This window comes from Candida jiufengensis (assembly GCF_024610255.1).
Source record: "Candida jiufengensis strain CBS 10846 chromosome Unknown scaffold9, whole genome shotgun sequence".
Taxonomy (NCBI): Eukaryota; Fungi; Ascomycota; class Pichiomycetes; order Serinales; family Debaryomycetaceae; genus Lodderomyces; species Lodderomyces jiufengensis.
In genome coordinates, this window is record NW_026261554.1 from 20,318 (window position 1) to 41,701 (window position 21,384).

The window sequence follows — 21,384 nt, forward strand, 5'->3', positions numbered from 1 at the left end:
GTGTGTGTATTTTCAGAATTAACCAGTTATGGGGGTTTACTACAATAGTCTATTTTTTAAACTAACCCATATTTTAGTTCAACCTAATTTTTTAGATTCATTAATGTAAGTGATAAGGATATAGGCCCTGTTGGCTTATTAAAATGAAAACTTTTCTATAAATTTCTCTTAACTGAACGAATAATAAAATCTATAACTTTTTTCTTTGAAAATCATATTACCAATTATTTTCCTCAAAACATGCAATTTGTATGTAAATATTATATATAATTTATACCAAGCAACAGGATCATAATTACTAACCTAAAATACTTATTTATAGTTGGTTGAATTTTGTAAAAGTCATTGGAAAGCAATTGCAACAGCTTTTACAATTGGTAAATTTTTATGGGAGTCTTACATAAATAATAGACAATTAAAAAAAATTCAAATAACTCAAATTGGATTACGACAAAATAATTTTGATTTATTAAGTAATGATAAGTTTAAACAATCATTATTTGGCTTAGAAAATTTAGTAAAATTAACCATAAATAAATTAGGTTTTGATTTAATTGAAAATTTATTGATTATTCATTTTGATGTCTATAGTATTTTATTAGAATTAAGTAAAAAAATTAATGAATCATTATCATTTATATTACCTTCAAACTCATATTTTCAAACTATAATATTTTCTATAATTTCAAATATTTTAATTTTTTGTTGGGGTGTACCAATCCAATTTTATGGAAAATTTATTGTATCAGACTTTAATCAGAATGAAAGTCCATTAGAATGGTTTATGATTCAGATTAATTTATTAGTTTTTAAAATCTTTGGAGATTCCATTAAAATATTTGGTTCTTCAATATTAATTAACTTGGTGAAAAATTTTCCAATTTTACAAATTTCAATTGGGTTTTTAATTTACTCAATTTTGAGAATTTCATTAAGTCCATTGTTCATAAGTGTTATATCAGGACCTAATTTTTTGAAGCATGTACCTCAAAGCGATTTGAAAGATGAAATTTTAAAATTATGTTCTAAAATCGGATATGATTGTAATTCAATTTATATAGCAGATTCTGCAATATCTTCAATGGGATTTAATTATTTACCAAATATGGTGACTATTAATGAAGGAAGTATTAAAAGTTTCACAACAAAAGAATTAACATCAATAATATTACAATGCATATTACAAATCAAATTAAATTTACATTTAGAAAAACAATTTATTAATTCAATTATATTATATTTAGAATTATTCTTTTTTGAAAAAATATTATATAAAGACAATAATGTTTTAAAACAGTTTGGGTTTGAAGTAAATGAAGAAAGTAATTTAATTTTTATAAAATATTTAATTTTCAATAAAATTTTCATACCATTTGATATAATAATTCCAATGATTAAAAATTATTTAATAAGAAGAAAGATTCATCAAGTTGATCAATCAACATATGAATTATATCAACATGAATTTGTAACTGCTATGAATAAAATGAACGGTAACAATCCATTGAAGAATTTTGAAAATGATTCAATTTATGGTTTATATTACTCTGGATTTCCAAACTTGAATAGAAGAATTGAATTTTTAAAAGAAAACCATTAAATTGCAAAATCTGAATAAAAAATGAGGAATAGAAATGAATTGGTTAATTGAACATTGATCAATTGTGCTTGTAAGTTTGTAACTAATTTGGAGTTAATTGATAACTTATATGTTTTAAATCTGCAAATTCTTTGGGTGCAAAATGTACAAAACTTTGAACTTATATGGTAGCATCATCTGAAACAAGTCTGTATTGTCTTGTCATTAATATTTAGTTGTTGATTTCTAGACATCGTATCTAGCTAAAATGCTACAGATCTCGATCTCGAATAATCTCATCTCTAACTAAACATCTAGTTAAGATTCAATAAATCTTGACCTCGATCTAAATCCGAACTCTTTTACCTCATATCTGTCCAAGATTCAGTTTGATCTAGATTCCAGATCCCGAGCTGGAGATTGCCGATCCATATCAAAAAAACCCAGCATAGCAAAATTCGTTGGGATCTAGCATAACAAAATGTTTAGATCCAGCGTAACAAAAACTTAAAACAAGCATATCAAAAAACCGGAAATAAGCATATCAAAATCTTGAGATCTAGCATACCAAAATTTGTAGATTCAACATAACAAAATAGTTTAGATCCAGCATAACAAAAACTTAAAACAAGCATAACAAAAAACCTTAAAAAAGCATATCAAAATCTTGAGATCTAGCATATCAAAATCTTGAGATCTAGCATACCAAAATCTGCAGATTTAACATATCAAAAAACCTTAGATCCAGCATAACAAAAACTTGAAACAAGCATAACAAAAAATCTGAAACAAGCATAACAAAATCTTGAGATCCAACATAACAGAATCTCTACGATCCAGATCTTGATCTCGATCTCGATCTCGATCTCGGTCCATCTCTACCACAATAGTTAATTTGTGTTTGAGATCCAGGAAATCTCGATCTCGATCTCATTCCAACCTTACCACAATAGTTTATTTCAGTTTGAGATCCAGGAAATCTAAGGTTTTGACCTCAATTGCAATACTTAGCACAAAAAAAGTCTACCTGAGTTTGAGTTATTATCCTTTGTAAAGAAATGCTCCTAATTTTGATCAAATTGTTTAGGTTGAAGAGCTGAAACAGTTTGTTATAGTCGAGAAATTGTTTCAGAAAGAGACGATTTTTTTGAAGCAATTTTTAAAATATAAAACCATTAATATGGCCAAGTAAGTTGATAGGTACCTCAATTATATAATAGTATGATTATTCATCAGAAATTAATTGATTCGAGACCATCATTTTCTAATATTAATGAGTGGGTAAAAAACATAACTCTCATCATTAAGTTAATAAAATCTATAAACAGTGAAATGCTAAGCAGCGATTTCATAACAAACATAAATTTAATAATTTGCTCACATCATCGAAAGAAGGAACTCAAATGTAACCTCTTGAAAAGTTTTTGCAGCCATAGACATAGGTTGACTAGTTGTTTCAAATAATGCTACCAGCTTTTCCGTTTTACTTTGTATTGTCTATTTAATAATTTAGATAAATTTCCAGGTACATTAATCACCTTTGTAGCCAGCGGATTGATCAGTGCGTTATATAGTATAAAATACCAAAAGGTGATCTAAGTCAAAACTCTTATGTGAATTCTGTAACAAAGCGCTGTTTTTACTTAAGATCGATAATATTGAATCTGTAAAACTTTGACCAAAAAGTCTAGAAACACATTATATATCCTCATTTTTGCTACTGTGACACTTGATATGGGGCAGATAGCAGTTCAAATAAGATGAAACAGTTAAAAGTATTATTGTCTTTGAAATTAAGGAAAAATACAGTGTACAATTTACCAATATTCATATACAGGATCAAGGTACATTAAAAATTTAAATCATAACAAATCAATTACAAAATTAAGTAATTTAAGTCAACCCACAAAAAACAACATATCAAGTCCTGATCAATCAATTAGTCAATAGCTATCCAAATTGTATACAATATATAGATTTAATAAAAATATAAAGAATAAGAGAGTTGTATTATCATTCGAATCAATATAGAAATAATATCAAGTTAAAAATATTTTGCTATAGAATCAAACTAAAGACTTGGAAAACAAACACAATATAAAAAGGTACGCAATACTTGAACGAATACATTTAGCGCTGGATGCTTATACTTCGAGATCAGGTCCATGCTTCTTGTACCATCAAAATTCTCAATAGGGGGTTTATCAGTCATTAGAATAATAAAAAAGACTAATCAACTTAGTAAAATATGAATAAAGCTTTAAGACTAATTTATGTCAATCATATAAATGATTAGCTTGACTAGTAAGTCCTTAATGGTACAAGGCAGTTATAAAGTCACAGATGCTGCTCTAAACCCCTGTTTTAAAAAATTTGAGAATTTTGCCAAATGACGGCGAAGCACGTCAGTTTTTTTCTCGAATTCTTAGCCATCAATGACAAATTGCCCTTTTTATTGCTTCTCCAGATACCCCTACTTTCTCGCTTCTCTTTGATGTAGATTGTTTTTCCATTGATCTCTTGGTTCTTGAGATATTCAAGGTTTTAGCTAACTTCGTCAATTTTGCACCTACGCTAACAAAAGCAATACCAAAATGTAGATATCACTTCACTGAAGCAACGAGACCACTTAAATGAAGTGATTCATTTCTGGTTCTTGAGTTATTGGCGTTTTAAATTTTCGCTTATATGCAGTCACATACAAATACAACTCAAAATGCAATATTTCACAATCGACATTTTCACGAACATTTATACTACTTCAGTTTTCACAAAACCCAAACTATTGCAAAGTTAATGAAATAGTAAATGTAATTAATATGACACTTTTGTCTCCAACTTGAATCATTATGGAGTTAAAGCCATTTAAAAACACGAAAACGAAGAGTAAAATTTTTCTTATATGCAGTATTTTGTGTGTAAAAATTTTTGAATTCCCAACTTGGAGTTTTCTTTAAAGATATCTTGTTTTTATATCATTTTAATCATTGATCAAATTTGAATGTGATTAGTATGACACTTTTGGGTTCAACTCAGAAACTTGAAGAGTTATTCAAGTAGTTTAGTTACCAATAACGTGACCTCGGTGATATAAATCCCGTTTTGTGTAATATTGACGTTGAAAGTGGCCCAAACTAGTATGGCCTTTATCTCATTAATTAGCAACGCTAGCAGCACAGAGAATCATTTTCTGATCTATTTGAATCAAGATCTAGATTTTCAAATTAGTTTTAAGGCTGTAGCTGTTCATTTGAATGAGTTAGACGTTTTCTTTAATATCTTAAGAACTAAAAGAGTTTATGCAATGAGACGTACCTCAATGGATAGTTGAAGAGTGAAGGTATCCGAAAATGCAATAAAAAAATTTAAGAAGAAAAAAGTGAAATGTTCTGGCGCAAAATGGTAAATTCTCAATTTTTTTCTAGGGGTAGTTTCACAGACTTTAAGCCATATTGAGAACCCTAAGTACCATCAAGTACCAATAGGCGGCATGCTTGCAATATTCATCTTACTAGTTTGGCTCTAGTTATTCGCATGATAAAACTATGAAGAGACATGGTCGTTGATGTTGAAACAAATACATTTTTTATAGCTGCAAACCACCCCTAATTGAGAATTATTCTAGGGTACTTTAATTGAGGCAAGTAATTGCTGCTTAAACATTTCAAATTGAGATACGTTCAGGTCGAAGGAAAGTGCCAAATCCTAAAGTATTCACTGTTGTAAATTCGTTTATAATAGACTAGTTTTCACCTTTTTTCAAAAGTTTTTTTCTAGACGTGTATTAGTTTGTTAAAGGGTATTTTGTGTCTGTAGCTTTCAGCAAGTACAATTGTCCCTGTAATACTCTGTTAATGGTGCCTTTATAAGTTGATGTATTATATTTGATATGTTTAAAATTGCATCTTTTTTGTACCTAATGAAAATACAAAACCAAATATTTGTTTGGTAGCGTTTCTGAAACACGATCAGTAATAACCTCTTAAGAAAACACAATACACAACTAATATTCATATCAAATGTCGGTACTTGTGGGGTTAATTAAGAGTTTGAAATGTCTCTTACGCTTCAAGTGATTACATAAAAAACTTCTGATGATGAACATTTTGGTACTCTGTAAAACTTACTCCATTTCTCTCTCTCGAAGTAGGAAGCGTTCGAAACATTACTTAAGGAAGTTATCAGAAGTTACTAGTTGCTCATCGTATTCAGCTATCTGTTACCTGTTAATCATTATTACTTTTTTGGAGATTCTGATAAATTAATATGATTTTTTGAACTATGATCTTTTTTCATGTAATATTAATACAAATTTATAGCGAAAATAACACAAATAATATTCTTTTTAACAAGGGATTGTTACACCAATCATCAATAAACATCCTATATGTGATTATAAAAAATGTCAAGGTCTGGTAAAAAAAAGAAATTAGAGGACGGAAAAATGGGACTAATAATTGGTAACTAATAGCAGCTAGAAGCAAAGAAAATGTCAGACTTAAAGTACGATTTAATAATAATTCATACTTGATATTTGTCTGCTAACAATTCTTGAAAGCTGACCTTCAGCATTTGGAACTGCTAAGAAGTTTTATTTCACTTCTTAAAAATACAATTTAAAAGTAACAAAATAATTGTGAATAGTTGTCAACAAAAGAAGTAAACACCCCATTAAATAAGTACAGAAATTTCCTTTAGTTTGAAAGAGATACTTATTTGTCTCGGTATTATTACATATTTTTAACACTTGATATACGAGCTGGAATAATAAACAATCAAACTGATTTAGAACTGTCTCCGAATCTTAAAACAATCTCATTGTGTTCAAATACGTAAACTCATATGATAAACAATCCATGTAGATAAAGTATCTATTATTTCTAGCCCATTTTTTGTCAACAAATTGAGTGATTTGGAGCAGTCGTAAAATATAGACTACTTAGTCAGCCTGGCTAGCTCAATCGGCTAGAGCGTGAGACTTTTAATCTCAAGGCTGCGGGTTCGAGTCCCGCGTCGGGCTACGTTTTTTTTGCTGATTTTTTCTTAGTCAATGGAGGCATGAATAGTATTACGTGTTTCAAATACAACAATTACCATTCATTTCTTCTAACTTATTGCCAGATCAATGTAGATATTTCAACATGTTATATAAAAATTAGATTCCAATGCGATTTTTATTTCGTAAATGTTTTGCAACCATCTGACTTCTCTTATTTTATCGTGCACCCTAGAAACTCTTTTTTATACCTCAAGACGTAAGATGTAGATTGAAAAGATAAGGATTTGTATTAATAGAGGAAGATTTTAGTAATACATGAACAACACGAGATATCTCGAAATTCTACGTATTTAAATAGAATTATTGATACAAACACTTCGAACCAATCCTTTTTCAAGTAGACCTATTTGTAAGTGCATTCAAGCATGATTGTAATTGATTAACATCTTGATGTGGGATATACTTGTAAGATCTTCATCTCTATTTAAAAGAATCTGATACTTAGAAACAGATATAACTTTACGTAATTCTTTCTTACCATAGTATTAAAAGATTGATAAATTTTATCCCGAGGACTAAATTAAAATAAATTATTTTTTATTTTTATTGTATGTATAATTTATTATTTATTATTATTTAAGAAGTAGTACAATATTAATAAAATTAAATTTTAACCAATAGAATATTTGGTAATTGAAACAGCATATATTATCTTAGGGGGTAATTTCAAGACGTGTTATTAAGGGGGTAAATGTTTGAAATCTGGGGTTAAATCTTACTATACTAATTATAAAAAGTTTAGATTTAAAGTATTTATACATAAAATATTTGATACTTTGAAATTTCTTACATGCAAAGCTAAACTTAAGTTACGGCTAAATATGAAATTCTAACTTATACTTTACTTGTTTGATTTGTATAATAGGTTTTTGTTAATTATTGTTCATAGTTTATCCGAGACAACTTCCATTATTATCATAAATTATAATAGAACTTTATTACTTTAAATGCTATGAAATTCAAATTAACGAATTGAGTGACCATGTAAGTTTCAGTTATAATATTAGACTTTTATACGTAAATCATTCAATATGAATTAGACCAAATTCATATAAGGCTATTTAAATCGTACTATTTAATTATAATTCCGATATAAATTTTAATCATCATGATTTATTATTTTCTTTAGTATTATTATTATTCTATAATTATTCTCTATTTATAATACATCATACATTAAATAATATTTGATAAAAAATATGTAATATTATAAGTTTTATTATAAATTTCTTATACATGATTGGCTAATTTCCACTAACGGAACCGAAATATCTCGAAAAAATACAAGAACTAAAAAACATGATGTTACACAAATTAATTAATATTAAATTCACTTTGTTACACTTCGTTTGACTAAAGTTCTCCCTAAATTTTGATTTACTACCTCCAATTTGATTAATAGTAGATCGGTTTGAAAAAATATTAAATTGAAAAATTAAAAGTAAAAAAATTATTTTCTGTACTACGAATTAAAAAAAAAAATCAACAATTCAAATAAATTCAAATTTAAATAAATATAAAAATTTTCCCTCTTTTTTTTTTTCATTGATCTTTCAGAATTTTGTTTATTTATTTTTTTGTTCTTTAACTATTTTTTAACCAATTCTTTAATCTAATATGTTGTCTGTTTCAACTAGATCAGCTATTAGAAGAAGTCCTTTTGCTTCAACCACTTCAACAATTCGTGGTTTAGCTACATCAATTAATAAGGATTCTCAAGTTAATCAAAATTTATTAGAAACTCATTCATTTATTAATTATAAACAACAATTGGAAAATTTAGAAATTGTTAAATCAAGATTAAATAGACCATTAACTTATGCTGAAAAAATTTTATATGGTCATTTAGATGATCCTCATAATCAAGAAATTGAAAGAGGTGTATCATATTTAAAATTAAGACCTGATAGAGTTGCTTGTCAAGATGCTACTGCTCAAATGGCTATTTTACAATTTATGTCTGCTAATTTACCACAAGTTGCTACTCCATCAACTGTTCATTGTGATCATTTAATTCAAGCTCAAGTTGGTGGTCCAAAAGATTTAGCAAGAGCAATTGATTTAAATAAAGAAGTTTATGATTTCTTAGCTTCTGCTTGTGCTAAATATAATTTAGGTTTCTGGAAACCAGGTTCAGGTATTATTCATCAAATTGTTTTAGAAAATTATGCTTTTCCAGGTGCTTTATTAATTGGCACTGATTCACATACTCCAAATGCTGGTGGTTTAGGTCAATTAGCTATTGGTGTTGGTGGTGCAGATGCAGTTGATGTTATGTCTGGATTAGCTTGGGAATTAAAAGCTCCAAAAATTATTGGTGTTAAATTAACTGGTAAAATGTCTGGTTGGACTTCACCAAAAGATATTATCTTAAAATTAGCTGGTATAACAACTGTTAAAGGTGGTACTGGTGCAATTGTTGAATATTTTGGTTCAGGTGTCGAAACTTTTTCATGTACTGGTATGGGTACTATTTGTAATATGGGTGCTGAAATTGGTGCTACTACATCAGTTTTCCCATTCAATGATTCAATGGTTGATTATTTAAATGCTACTGGTAGATCAGAAATTGCTCAATTAGCTAATGTATACAAGAAAGATTATCTTTCAGCTGATAAAGGTTGTGAATATGATCAAGTTATTGAAATTGATTTAAATACTTTAGAACCTCATATTAATGGTCCATTTACTCCAGATTTAGCTACTCCAGTTTCTAAAATGAAAGAAACTGCTATTGCTAATGATTGGCCATTGGATGTTAAAGTTGGTTTAATTGGTTCATGTACTAATTCATCTTATGAAGATATGACTAGAGCTGCTTCAATTATTAAAGATGCTGAAGCTCATGGTTTAAAAGCTAAAACTTTATATACTGTTTCTCCAGGTTCAGAACAAGTTAGAGCCACTATTGCCAGAGATGGTCAATTGAAAACTTTTGAAGATTTTGGTGGTGTTGTTATGGCAAATGCTTGTGGTCCATGTATTGGTCAATGGGATAGACAAGATGTTAAAAAAGGTGAAAAAAATACAATTGTTTCATCTTTTAATAGAAATTTCACTAGTAGAAATGATGGTAATCCAGCAACTCATGCATTCGTTGCATCACCAGAAATGGCTACTGCATATGCAATTTCAGGAGATTTGGGTTTTAATCCAATTACTGATACTTTAATTGGTGCAGATGGTAAAGAATTTTTATTAAAAGAACCACAAGGAGTTGGTTTACCACCAGATGGATATGATCCAGGTGAAAATACTTATCAAGCTCCACCACAAGATAGAGCATCAGTTGAAGTTGTAATTTCACCAACTTCAGATAGATTACAAAAATTAACACCTTTCAAACCATGGGATGGTAAAGATGCTGAAAGATTACCAATTTTAATTAAAGCTGTTGGTAAAACAACTACTGATCATATTTCAATGGCTGGTCCTTGGTTAAAATACAGAGGTCATTTAGAAAATATTTCAAATAATTATATGATTGGTGCAACAAATGCAGAAAATGGTAAAGCAAATGAAATTAAAAATCATTATACTGGAAAATGGGATGGTGTTCCACAAACTGCTGCTGCTTTAAGAGATGCAGGTCATAAATGGGTTGTAATTGGTGATGAAAATTTCGGTGAAGGTTCTTCAAGAGAACATGCAGCTTTAGAACCAAGATTCTTAGGTGGATTTGCTATAATTACTAAATCATTTGCACGTATTCATGAAACAAATTTGAAAAAACAAGGTTTATTACCATTAAATTTTGTTAATGTTGCAGATTATGATAAAATTCAACCAGATGATGAAATTGATTTAATTGGTTTAACTGAATTAGCACCAGGTAAAAATGTTATTTTAAGAGTTCATCCAAAAGATGGTGAAGTTTGGGAAACTGAATTATCACATACTTATAATAAAGAACAAATTGAATGGTTTAAATATGGTTCAGCTTTAAATAAAATGGCTGCTGTTGCTGCTGAAAAAAAAGGTAATTAGATGATATGATCATTATATTGGTTTGATTATCTTTTTCATTTTATAAATTTATTCATATTTAAAATTTAGTAATTATTTATTCATAACTTTTACGTGTATTTAAGAATTAAGAAATATTGATTGTAGTGTATTATTTTCTACGAAAACATTTGAAGTATAACCGTTGTGTGTTTATTTTGTTTGATTACTCTATGAACTGGACTATTTAAAGATAAACCAAAGCAGCTTTGATTTCAAATTGCGGGGTCATATCGCGTTTAATCTTTTGGGACCGATCCAAGATTTTGTCTAAAATTTGAATCTTTCTAAGTCAATTCTATATACACATAACTCTATTATATATTCATTTTAAATGAATCAATCGCTAATACAAATGCCAATAATGTTTCTAATCTTTAGGTTTATTTTGTTCCAATCTTTCTTTTAAATGTTCTAAACTTAATTTATCATCTTTAGAAAAATTTTTTTCAGGATTTTCAAAAGCTTTCCATTTTTGTTTTAAATCATTCCAATTTTTTAATTCATCTTCTGGTTTTTCATAATTATAATCTTTTCTTAAATTCCCATCCTTATCTAATTGTTCTCTATTTAGTTGAGTTAGTATTTTAGAAGTTATCATAGGAAATTGGTCTTTTTACATACAGTACTAGTGGTTTCCAAAAGTTTATACCGAACCACCATGATGCTGCTATTGCTACTCCTGCTACTATTACTTTTCCACTTCTTGATGACATATTTGTGGGGTATGTTTTTTCCTTAGATTTGAGCTAGATTTGAGCTAGATTATGAATCAAAATCAAGATCAAGATCGGAAAAGTAGATATATCTTAGATTTTGAATTCTGGAGAAATCTTCGATTCTGAAAAAATTATCACGTGATAGGGGGTTTAAGATCCGAGTTGATCATTACAGATATAAGAACTGAAATATTTATTAATATATTCTAATCTATATCTTCATCACTCGTAACTTCATCATCATCATAATCATTATCATTATCATCATTTTTATCATCAACACAACCAACAACTCCCCATTTAATATTTGTAACTTCTTCTAATCTACTTAAAATTTCACACATTGGAGTAAATAATCCAAATTGTTTAAATTCACCATCATAAGAATGTAACATCCCTAATACTCCTAAACCTTGTTGTTGTGGTGTAAGATCTTGTAATTTAGTTAAAATCCAACTACCTGAATCTCCACCACTTGCAAATGATGAATTATGATCTATTGAATTAACTATAAATTCTGAAGAATGCATTGCTCCATCTAACCAGTAAACTAATTTGATTCCGTTTAAATTTCCTCTAGTGTATCGAGTAGTTGAACCGTATTTGAACACTGATATGCCATGGTAGGATTCTTCTGATGTTTCTGAATTTGAAGATATTTGTGAATCTATTTCTTGAATGTTTTCATCAATTAGTTTAGGTTCAAATCTTTTAAGGTTTAATACTTTTCTGACGTATAAATTTTCCATTATTAATGAAGGATCATATTCATTGAATGCAATATCATCACCTAAATAATTTGAATTACATCTTATTAATTTATTTACTTTTATAATTGCAAGGTCTGATAATTTTTTTTCAATTATACCTGAAATTTCATTTGGTTTAGTACTTAAGTTAATTAATGTTCTTTCACCCCATATTATTTGTCCAAATCTTAATTTTGGTAAGTTTTTCATATCATATTTTTCATCTCCTTTTGGACCAACAATTTTAACTTTTTTGGATGGGAACATTTGTTCCATTTGATTTAATATTGACTTGTATGCTATTGAACCTTCAGTTAGCTGATTTGAACGTTGATATTGAGTAATTAATGCATCTTTATATAATGAAATTAATGATGATGATGGTGCTGAAATATTTGGATAATTTGATGGATTTGTTGAATCTAAACATACATGACCACAAGATATGGCAAATTTAGAATTTGCGTAGCTCTTAAGGTGTGGTTGCTTTTTGAGGTTGATTTTTGGATAAATGTAACCACCCATTGTTCCTGATACTCTAGTTGAATTTTCAGTCGATATTGATATGGACATTGGTGGTTCATAAGGATCTGTGGGTATTCTAAATGGTAGTTTGAATTTCTGAGTTGGTTGTGATGGAGGTACTGAAGAGTAAGGTGATGATTTTGGTAAATCTCCTGGATGTTGTAATGAAGCTGAAGATGAAGATGAAGCTAATTCTATACGATTTTTCATAACTAAAACATGAATATCATCATATAAATCATGAATACTTTGAGTTAACTTATAATGAATATCTTGAGGATCAGGGTATCCAAAATACAAACACAAAATACTTAAATTTGAAGAAACACCTCTCATTATTGGTGCAATAAAAGATCCATTTTGTTCATTAATTGATAAATTAGTTTGTGACATTTTATCCATTATTCTTCTTATAACATCTTCATTTGGGAAATTTTTTGTGGGACTTGAACCTATTGCGAAGTTTTGAGGTTTCATTACTATATTTTCATCTCCAGATTTGTAATTAAATATAGTTGCAAACTCATTGAAATGTTTGACTAGTAATAATCTTAATTTTATGTATACATCATCTTTTAATAGGTTATCGTAAAAATTTAAGTAGATTTTTATAATTTTTCTTAGATTTAAATTATTGAATGAAGTTATATCTAATTCTTGATTCTTTTTTATTAGTGAATTAAAATTTTTAAAACATTCTATTGAGTTAATTACAGTTGTTGATAAATTTGTACTTGAATTATTATATTGTGACATAATATATGTTAAATTTTGACTTAATTTTCTCAATTCATCAAATATTTGATCCTTGTATAATTTATCATCTCCACCACCACTTACATTTTCTTCGTCTATTCTTAAAACTTGTAATGATTGTCCACCAAATCCATATTGATATTGTTGTCTTTTCAGTTGTGAACTATTTTGATATGATGATTGCTTAGTTGAAAATGATTGTTTACTTGAAAAAATCGAATTCCTATCTTGTATACTTATTGGTTGACGGTTTGAATTTGATATTGATGGGTTTAAATTTAAACTTGTATCGTAAAATCCTGGTTGTTGATGTTGTTGTTGTTGCTGATGCTGTGTACTTTGTGAAGTATTTTGTTTACCAAATATTGGACTTAAATCTTTTATTGAATCATTTGAATTATCTGATTGATTACTTTTACTGGGTATAATAGATCTTGATTGTTCTTCTTCATTTGTGAGATCTTCATTTGTGGAATCCCCAGATATAGATTTTTTAGATTTTGTTAGAAATTTCTTCATTTTATATAGACTTTAAATATAATAATGTCAAAGTGAAACTCTAGTTATAATAATATACTGAATAATAAAATTGTGTTGTATACGAAATTAGAAATTTATTCCATTGAAAATTTTTGTGTTTCTCTATCCAAAATCACGTGCTTAATCATGTGACCTGTTTATCGGGATTTTAAAAAAAAATTAACCTTCCCCCACACACGACAATTGAACAATTGAATTCTTTAACATAACTCTTTGAATCAGTTCATTTAATCATTATACCAGGATATATACAATTATTTTCAGAATACTACTTACTGTGAATTGATTTGATTACATGAGTTGAAAAGTGTGAATTAGAAACAAACTCAATATATTAACTGAAATTGCATTATATCATCCAATTGATTCCAGAAATATAAGATCCGATAAGTGGAATACATAATTATTTACTTACTTTGAAAATCTAATACAAAATATAACAACACAATGCCAGTCTATTCAATATCGCATGTCGAAAATGTTAGAGTCTGTGTTGTAATGGTTGGATTACCAGCTCGTGGTAAATCACTTATTTCACAAAAAATTGTACGATATTTATCTTGGTTATCAATAAAATCAAAATGTTTTAATGTTGGAAATTATAGGAGAGAGATAGCAAAAGATGCAACTATAAATGCAGACTTTTTTGACCCAAATAATAAAGAAGGTTTACTGTACCGAAAGAAAGCAATCGACTCCGCTATAATAGATATGATGACATGGTTTGTTGAAGAAAACGGAGTTGTTGGAATATTAGATGCAACTAATTCAACAAGAGAAAGGAGAGATATGATATTAAAAATATGCCGTGAGAATCATATTGAGCCAATGTTTATAGAAAGTTGGTGTGATGATAAAGATTTAATATTACAAAATATATTGGATGTTAAAACAACTTCACCGGATTATATCAAGAGACCAAACGAGTTTGCAACGTCAGATTTTTTAAAAAGAATAGAATTATATGAATCAGTATATGAAACCATGGACACCACGAAAGATTCAACTAAAACATTTGTTAAATTAGTAAATGTAAATTCTCAAATTATATTAAATAGAATTGAAACTTATTTAGAATCAAGGATTGTTTATTATGTTATGAATTTACATATAAAACCAAGAAGTATATGGCTATCAAGACATGGAGAATCTGAGTTTAATTTAACTGGTCAAATAGGTGGTGATGCAAATTTATCAGAAAGAGGTTGGAGATATGCTAAAAAATTACCAGAATTAGTATTGAAATCATTAGGAGAAGAAAATAAACATACAAATTTAACCGTGTGGACATCAACATTGAAAAGAACTCAACAAACTGCGTCATTTTTACCTTACAAGAAATTACAATGGAAAGCATTAGATGAATTAGATGCTGGTGAATGTGATGGAATGACTTATGAAGAAATTGAAGTTGCATTTCCAGAAGATTTCAAAGCAAGAGATGATAATAAATACGAATACAGATATAGAGGAGGAGAATCTTATCGTGATATTGTTGTTAGATTAGAACCAATTATAATGGAATTAGAAAGACAAGAAAATATTTTAATTATAACTCATCAAGCAGTATTACGTTGTCTTTATGCATATTTTATGAATGTACCACAAGAGGAAAGTCCTTGGATGTCAATACCTTTACATACTTTAATTAAATTAGAACCAAGAGCTTATTCTACTTTAGTAAGTAGAATTAAAGCTGATATTCCAGCTGTAAGCACCTACAAGGAAAAAGGAACTTCACAATTAGGAGAAGCTAAAACTGGAGAACTGATTTTTAAAAGTAGAGATTTAATTAATAGTAGTGATGTTGTATAAAGTTATTTTAAAAAGATACCCTATTAACGATTTCATTTACACCGCCGTAACACTTATTCAAAGTTCATTATTATTAACTAGTAATATAATATATATATAATACAAAATTATTTATTTACTTATTCATTTCTCTCTAATTAGTAAATTTATTCACCACTTGCGTACTTTTTGGCTTGTTCTTTAATTTTTTTTTCATAAGCAGATTTATCTTTACTAAAAGTTTTCCAAGCAGGTTCTTGAGCAGGAGAATCAGGATTTGGAGTATCTAATAATTCTTGAACTCCTAATACAATTTGTTTTAAAGTAATTGCAGGTTTCCAATCTTGATCTTCATTTAATATACTTAAACATATAGTACCACTTGGATAAACATTTGGATGATAAAAACCAGGTGGAAATTTAACTTTCGGAGGTTTCGAGGGATACTCCTCTGGAAAATCTATTTTGATTGGATATAACCCACCTTCCCATAATGTATTTGACTTACCAGGTATACCTGCTGTCCATGAAGTTAAATCTAAGGAACCATCTTGTGATTTCAAAGGTTTTGCAAAAAAACCAAATGGATGATCTTTTCTCCATTGCTTTCTTTCTTCTTGAAGTCTAATTTGACAAAGTGACATGATGATAAGTGGCTAATTTATTTTGTTTTCGATATGAGATATTTGTTGTAGTGGATTGATTAAAGTAATTAAAGTTAAGTAGTTGTAAAAATTATACGTCGAAGAATTAAAAATTTGATTGATGTAATCTTAATTTGTTTTAGATATAAGTTTAAGTTGTAATATATGTATATTTCTTGTTGATTGATTAAAGCTATGGTTAATCTTTTGTAGATAAATTTTCCTAATAAATTTAGAAAAAGCGTTCTACTTGAAAAAACGCACACTTTTTTACGACCCACTTTTTGCTTAACTTTAATTTCTAATACTTTCTTAAAATTAATACATCATAATTCAGATCGATAGTACAACCAAGAAAAAATATGCTCATTGAGGAGCTAAACCAAGGAAATCTGTCAATAGGTCTAGATCCATCAACTCAAGTTATCAAAGAATTTCCAGAACCAACAATCGAAGAGAAAAATGAACAATTAAAAAATGATTTTTTACAACCATCACCAGAATTAAATTGGGAGTTGTTAGATCTTTTACAAACTAAAATAGAAGTAGATAAAGATAAATTAATAGATAAGTTATTAATAAATCCAACAAGTTTAAATCGTACAAAATTTAGATTCAAAAGATCAGGAATTGAAGGTAAAATTTCAGGTTATCAAGAAGAAATCAATTTAAATGATTTAAATAGTTCAGCTTCAAATTCATTAAGTATAAATAGAGATTATTCCTCGAAATCTGAAAGTTTAAGAGGTCAGTCCGGTTTTTTACCATTTCAACCTGGTGGGTTGATACAACAACAAACTCAAGAAGTTAAAGATAATACTGCAAATTTACACAGAAATGAATTTGGTTTATTCGATATACCTCCTGGGTTTGAAAGAGGTTTAGAAGTCGGAGGAACACAAACAGAATTAGATTTAGATGAAGAAGAACAAGATATAGAAGAAGATACATCACCTATGAATCTACATAATGTTGGAGAAGAAAAAGACAACCAAAAAATTGAACCTAAACAGATTCCATTTGACTCTTCTGAAATTGAAGGACTAGTCCCGTTTGATTATTCATCTTTCAAATATGATGAAAAAAAATCCAAGGATAAAAGAGCATGGGCTCATGTTGTTGATTTAGATCACAAAATAGAAGACTTTAACGAATTAGTGCCGAATATGGCAAGAACTTGGCCATTTGAATTGGATACTTTCCAAAAAGAAGCTGTATTCCATTTAGAACAAGGTGATTCAGTCTTTGTAGCTGCTCATACATCAGCTGGTAAAACTGTTGTTGCAGAATATGCAATAGCTATGGCAAAAAGAAATATGACTAAATGTATATATACTTCCCCAATCAAAGCATTATCAAATCAAAAATTTAGAGACTTCAAAGAAACCTTTAAGGATGTTGATGTTGGATTAATCACTGGTGATGTTCAAATCAATCCTGAAGCAAATTGTTTAATTATGACTACAGAAATTTTGAGGTCCATGTTATATAGAGGAGCAGATTTAATTAGAGATGTTGAATTTGTTATATTTGATGAAGTTCATTATGTAAATGATATTGATAGAGGTGTTGTTTGGGAAGAAGTTATAATTATGTTACCTGATCATGTCAAATATATATTATTATCTGCTACAGTTCCAAATACTTTTGAATTTGCTAATTGGGTAGGTAGAACCAAGCAAAAAGACATATATGTTATATCGACACCAAAAAGACCAGTACCTTTGGAAATATTTATATCTGCTAAAAATAAATTATTTAAAGTTGTTGATTCCACTAGAAGATTTGTTGAAAGTGAATTTAAAGCTCATAAAGATTTGTTAGAGGCAGGTAATGCTAAAAAGGAATTACCATCAACGTCAATGGGTTATGGAAGTAGAGGTGGACCAGGTGGATCAGCTAGAGGTGGAAATAGAGGAGCAGGTGCAAGAGGAGGTAGAGGCGGAAGAGGAGGAAGAGGTGGTTCTACATTAATGACAAATAGAGGCAATTTCACAAATCCAAAAAGAGGTACAGATGGACCAAATAAAAACACATGGCCAGATTTAGTACTGTATATGAGAACAAATAATTTACTTCCAGCAGTCATATTCGTATTTTCCAAAAAGAGATGTGAAGAATATGCTGATAGTTTAAGAGGTGTTGATTTTTGTAGTGCCAGAGAAAAATCTGAAATTCATATGTTTATAGATAGAGCAGTTGGAAGGTTGAAAAAAGAAGATAGAGAATTACCACAAATTATGAAAATAAGAGAAATGCTTAGTAGAGGAATTGCTGTACATCATGGTGGTTTATTACCAATTGTTAAAGAATGTATTGAGATTTTATTTGCTAAAACTTTGGTGAAAGTTTTGTTTGCAACTGAAACTTTTGCAATGGGGTTGAATTTACCTACAAGAACAGTTGTCTTCAGTTCCACAAGAAAACATGATGGTAGAGGATTTAGAAACTTGTTACCCGGTGAATTCACACAAATGTCTGGTAGAGCAGGTAGGAGAGGTTTGGATGCAACCGGTACTGTTATTGTTATGGCTTATAACGATCCATTATCTCCTACAGATTTCAAAGAAGTTGCTTTAGGAACTCCAACTAAATTATCATCACAATTTAGATTAACTTATAATATGATTTTAAATTTATTAAGAATTGAAGCTTTGAGGGTGGAAGAAATGATTAAACATTCATTTAGTGAAAATTCAGCACAAGTGCTATTACCAGAAAATCAAAGAAGACATGAATTTCTTACTACCAAATTAAAAAATTTACAATTAAGTTCATGTTCTAAATGTGATATGGGAAAAGTTGAAGAAACTTGTAAATTAATGTTTGAATATGAAAAAATATATGGAATGTGTGTACAAGATATTCATAAATCTCCGATTTTGAAAACATTACTACTCAAAGCTGGAAGATTGGTTATATTCAGAGATAAAAATCAAAATTCAAAAGTTGGATTTGTTGTAAGATCAGATAGCACAAATGAAAACATCATGTTGGTGACTTTTGATCATGGGAAAGAATTCGACACTGCACAAGATCAATACAAAATGCCATTTTTACCAATCTATGAATACAATATGAAACATTTCCCTAAGATTAAATTTAATGGAAACTTTAAAGTTACTCAGATCCCATTTGATTGTATATATTTTATTGGCAGATTATCTTTGAAAATCAATATGTCAAGTTTAATCAATGATGATCCAGATTCTTTGACTGAAGCTACTAGTCAAATCAAAGAATTTCTTAGATTTCAAGCTGACTTTACTGAGTTGGGTTTATCAAATAGCAGACAGTTATCATTGCATGATTTAAATAATGAAAAAGAAAATATATTCAAAAAGATTAAAGAACTTCGTGGCTACTTGTGTCCAGATTTTAAACAACATTACATAGAATATAGACAGCGTCATTTAGTAGCTCAAGAAATTGAAAGTTTACAAAGATTAATATCAGATGAAAATTTAGATTTATTACCAGATTATGAACAAAGATTAGAGGTTTTAGAAACACTTGGTTTTATAGATGATCAGCATAATGTTGTATTAAAAGGTAGAGTTGCATGTGAAATTAATTCAGGTTGGGAATTGATCCTAACTGAATTGGTTTTGGATAATTTCCTTGGAGATTTTGAGCCAGCTGAAATTGTTGCATTATTATCTTGTTTTGTATATGAAGGTAGAACACAAGAAGATGAACCACCATTGATTACACCAAGATTAGAAAAAGGTAAAATTAAAATTAAAGAAATTGCAGAAAAATTATTAAAAATTTATATTGATAAAAAAGTTTCATTAACTTCGGAAGAAGAAGATTTCTCAGAAAGTAAAAGATTCGCATTAGTTAATGTTGTTTACGAATGGGCTAACGGACTAAGTTTTAATGAAATTATGCAAATTAGTGTTGAAGCGGAAGGTACTATTGTAAGAGTTATAACAAGATTAGATGAAATTTGTAGAGAAGTTAAAAATGCTGCATTAATTATTGGTGATTCTAAATTACACCTCAAGATGGCTGAAGCTCAAGAGAAAATTAAAAGAGATATTGTATTCTGTGCATCATTATATTTATAAGTGTTATTTGTACAAGCTTTTGATAGTTAATTCTATAAATTGTCTTTTAATATATTAAATATACCTCTTTTACCGTTTAAGATTTTATCTATGGTTTCATTATCTAAATTTTGTTTATATTTAATGCTTATTAGACCAATCATTGTATAAAAGCTCCCAATAGTAGTAGCATTAATGACTTTTTGTTTTTTCAATTGGTATAAATCGTGGTCAATGAATTCATTGATTAAAAATTCTGAGTTTATGGTAATACTGTTTGATAGTCCATTTAGTTTCATGAATTTTAAGATAATAGAATTATCCCAAACCCAATTTAAATCTGATTCTATTTCATTCTCAGAGTTGGATAAATATTTTAAATTTTGAAAAATTTTTAATTGATTTACTAATAATAATCTGTAAATGTTTTGACCAACTGATCTAATCTTGTCAGATTCGTAAATTATCGAGGTATTGTCTATTCGTGTGTGTAATTCTAAGTTCGTTAGTCCATTCGATATTATAGCTAGTTCATAGTTCAGTAGAACCAAGGGATTTAAGTACTTTATTAGTGGTTGAACGTTCGTTGAGTATGTTGATTTGTCTTGTAAAGTTGAAATTTTGTCTATTATTGTTGGTCTGTCTCTTTCAATTATCGTTCTTTTGAAATTGGGGTTTAGGTACGTAATGAATTTGTCTATGAATCCAAAATGGTTGAGAAATGATGGTTTAAATCGTCGTATCAATGGTATGAATGAAGATGATGATGAGGTTGATCTTGTGAAATTGATAGGTAGATTCTTTAGTCGTAGTATCCTATCATTATGCTTTATGAGGTGCTTTCTTATCATAGTAGACTGATCATTTGCTCTATTTTATTCTTCGTAGTAGTGATTATCGTCTTTTGAATCAATTTTGATTGAGTTTTGCAACTCATCCATACATTATTTTTTTCACAACCA

At 28.6% G+C, this 21,384-nt stretch overlaps 8 protein-coding genes across 8 annotated transcripts; 4 read left to right on the forward strand and 4 right to left on the reverse strand. All coding sequences in view use genetic code 12, as the record gives it.

Moving 5' to 3' along the window:
• Positions 1–240: 240 nt before the first annotated feature.
• Positions 241–1,600, forward strand: KGF54_000008 (uncharacterized protein; the record flags this gene model as incomplete). The annotated part of the gene is made up of 2 exons (XM_051766751.1): positions 241–249; positions 323–1,600. 2 exons carry the CDS (start codon positions 241–243, stop codon positions 1,598–1,600), a joined length of 1,287 nt encoding a protein of 428 aa, XP_051622623.1.
• Positions 1,601–8,255: 6,655 nt separating this feature from the next.
• On the forward strand, positions 8,256–10,625 carry ACO1 (aconitate hydratase; the record flags this gene model as incomplete). Its single annotated transcript, XM_051766862.1, has 1 exon — positions 8,256–10,625. One exon carries the CDS (start codon positions 8,256–8,258, stop codon positions 10,623–10,625), a length of 2,370 nt encoding a protein of 789 aa, XP_051622624.1.
• A 388-nt stretch (positions 10,626–11,013) lies between these two features.
• KGF54_000010 (uncharacterized protein) lies at positions 11,014–11,359 on the reverse strand (the record flags this gene model as incomplete). Its single annotated transcript, XM_051761320.1, has 2 exons — positions 11,014–11,209; positions 11,268–11,359. 2 exons carry the CDS (start codon positions 11,357–11,359, stop codon positions 11,014–11,016), a joined length of 288 nt encoding a protein of 95 aa, XP_051622625.1.
• A 209-nt stretch (positions 11,360–11,568) lies between these two features.
• SSY5 (Ssy5p) lies at positions 11,569–13,911 on the reverse strand (the record flags this gene model as incomplete). Its single annotated transcript, XM_051761431.1, has 1 exon — positions 11,569–13,911. One exon carries the CDS (start codon positions 13,909–13,911, stop codon positions 11,569–11,571), a length of 2,343 nt encoding a protein of 780 aa, XP_051622626.1.
• A 468-nt stretch (positions 13,912–14,379) lies between these two features.
• Positions 14,380–15,747, forward strand: KGF54_000012 (fructose-2,6-bisphosphatase; the record flags this gene model as incomplete). The annotated part of the gene is made up of 1 exon (XM_051761542.1): positions 14,380–15,747. The coding sequence occupies one exon, from the start codon at positions 14,380–14,382 to the stop codon at positions 15,745–15,747; it is 1,368 nt and encodes a 455-aa protein (XP_051622627.1).
• Positions 15,748–15,893: 146 nt separating this feature from the next.
• On the reverse strand, positions 15,894–16,370 carry KGF54_000013 (E2 SUMO-conjugating protein; the record flags this gene model as incomplete). The annotated part of the gene is made up of 1 exon (XM_051761653.1): positions 15,894–16,370. The coding sequence occupies one exon, from the start codon at positions 16,368–16,370 to the stop codon at positions 15,894–15,896; it is 477 nt and encodes a 158-aa protein (XP_051622628.1).
• A 362-nt stretch (positions 16,371–16,732) lies between these two features.
• SKI2 (SKI complex RNA helicase subunit) lies at positions 16,733–20,443 on the forward strand (the record flags this gene model as incomplete). Its single annotated transcript, XM_051761764.1, has 1 exon — positions 16,733–20,443. One exon carries the CDS (start codon positions 16,733–16,735, stop codon positions 20,441–20,443), a length of 3,711 nt encoding a protein of 1,236 aa, XP_051622629.1.
• A 32-nt stretch (positions 20,444–20,475) lies between these two features.
• Positions 20,476–21,273, reverse strand: KGF54_000015 (uncharacterized protein; the record flags this gene model as incomplete). The annotated part of the gene is made up of 1 exon (XM_051761875.1): positions 20,476–21,273. The coding sequence occupies one exon, from the start codon at positions 21,271–21,273 to the stop codon at positions 20,476–20,478; it is 798 nt and encodes a 265-aa protein (XP_051622630.1).
• Positions 21,274–21,384: the final 111 nt, after the last annotated feature.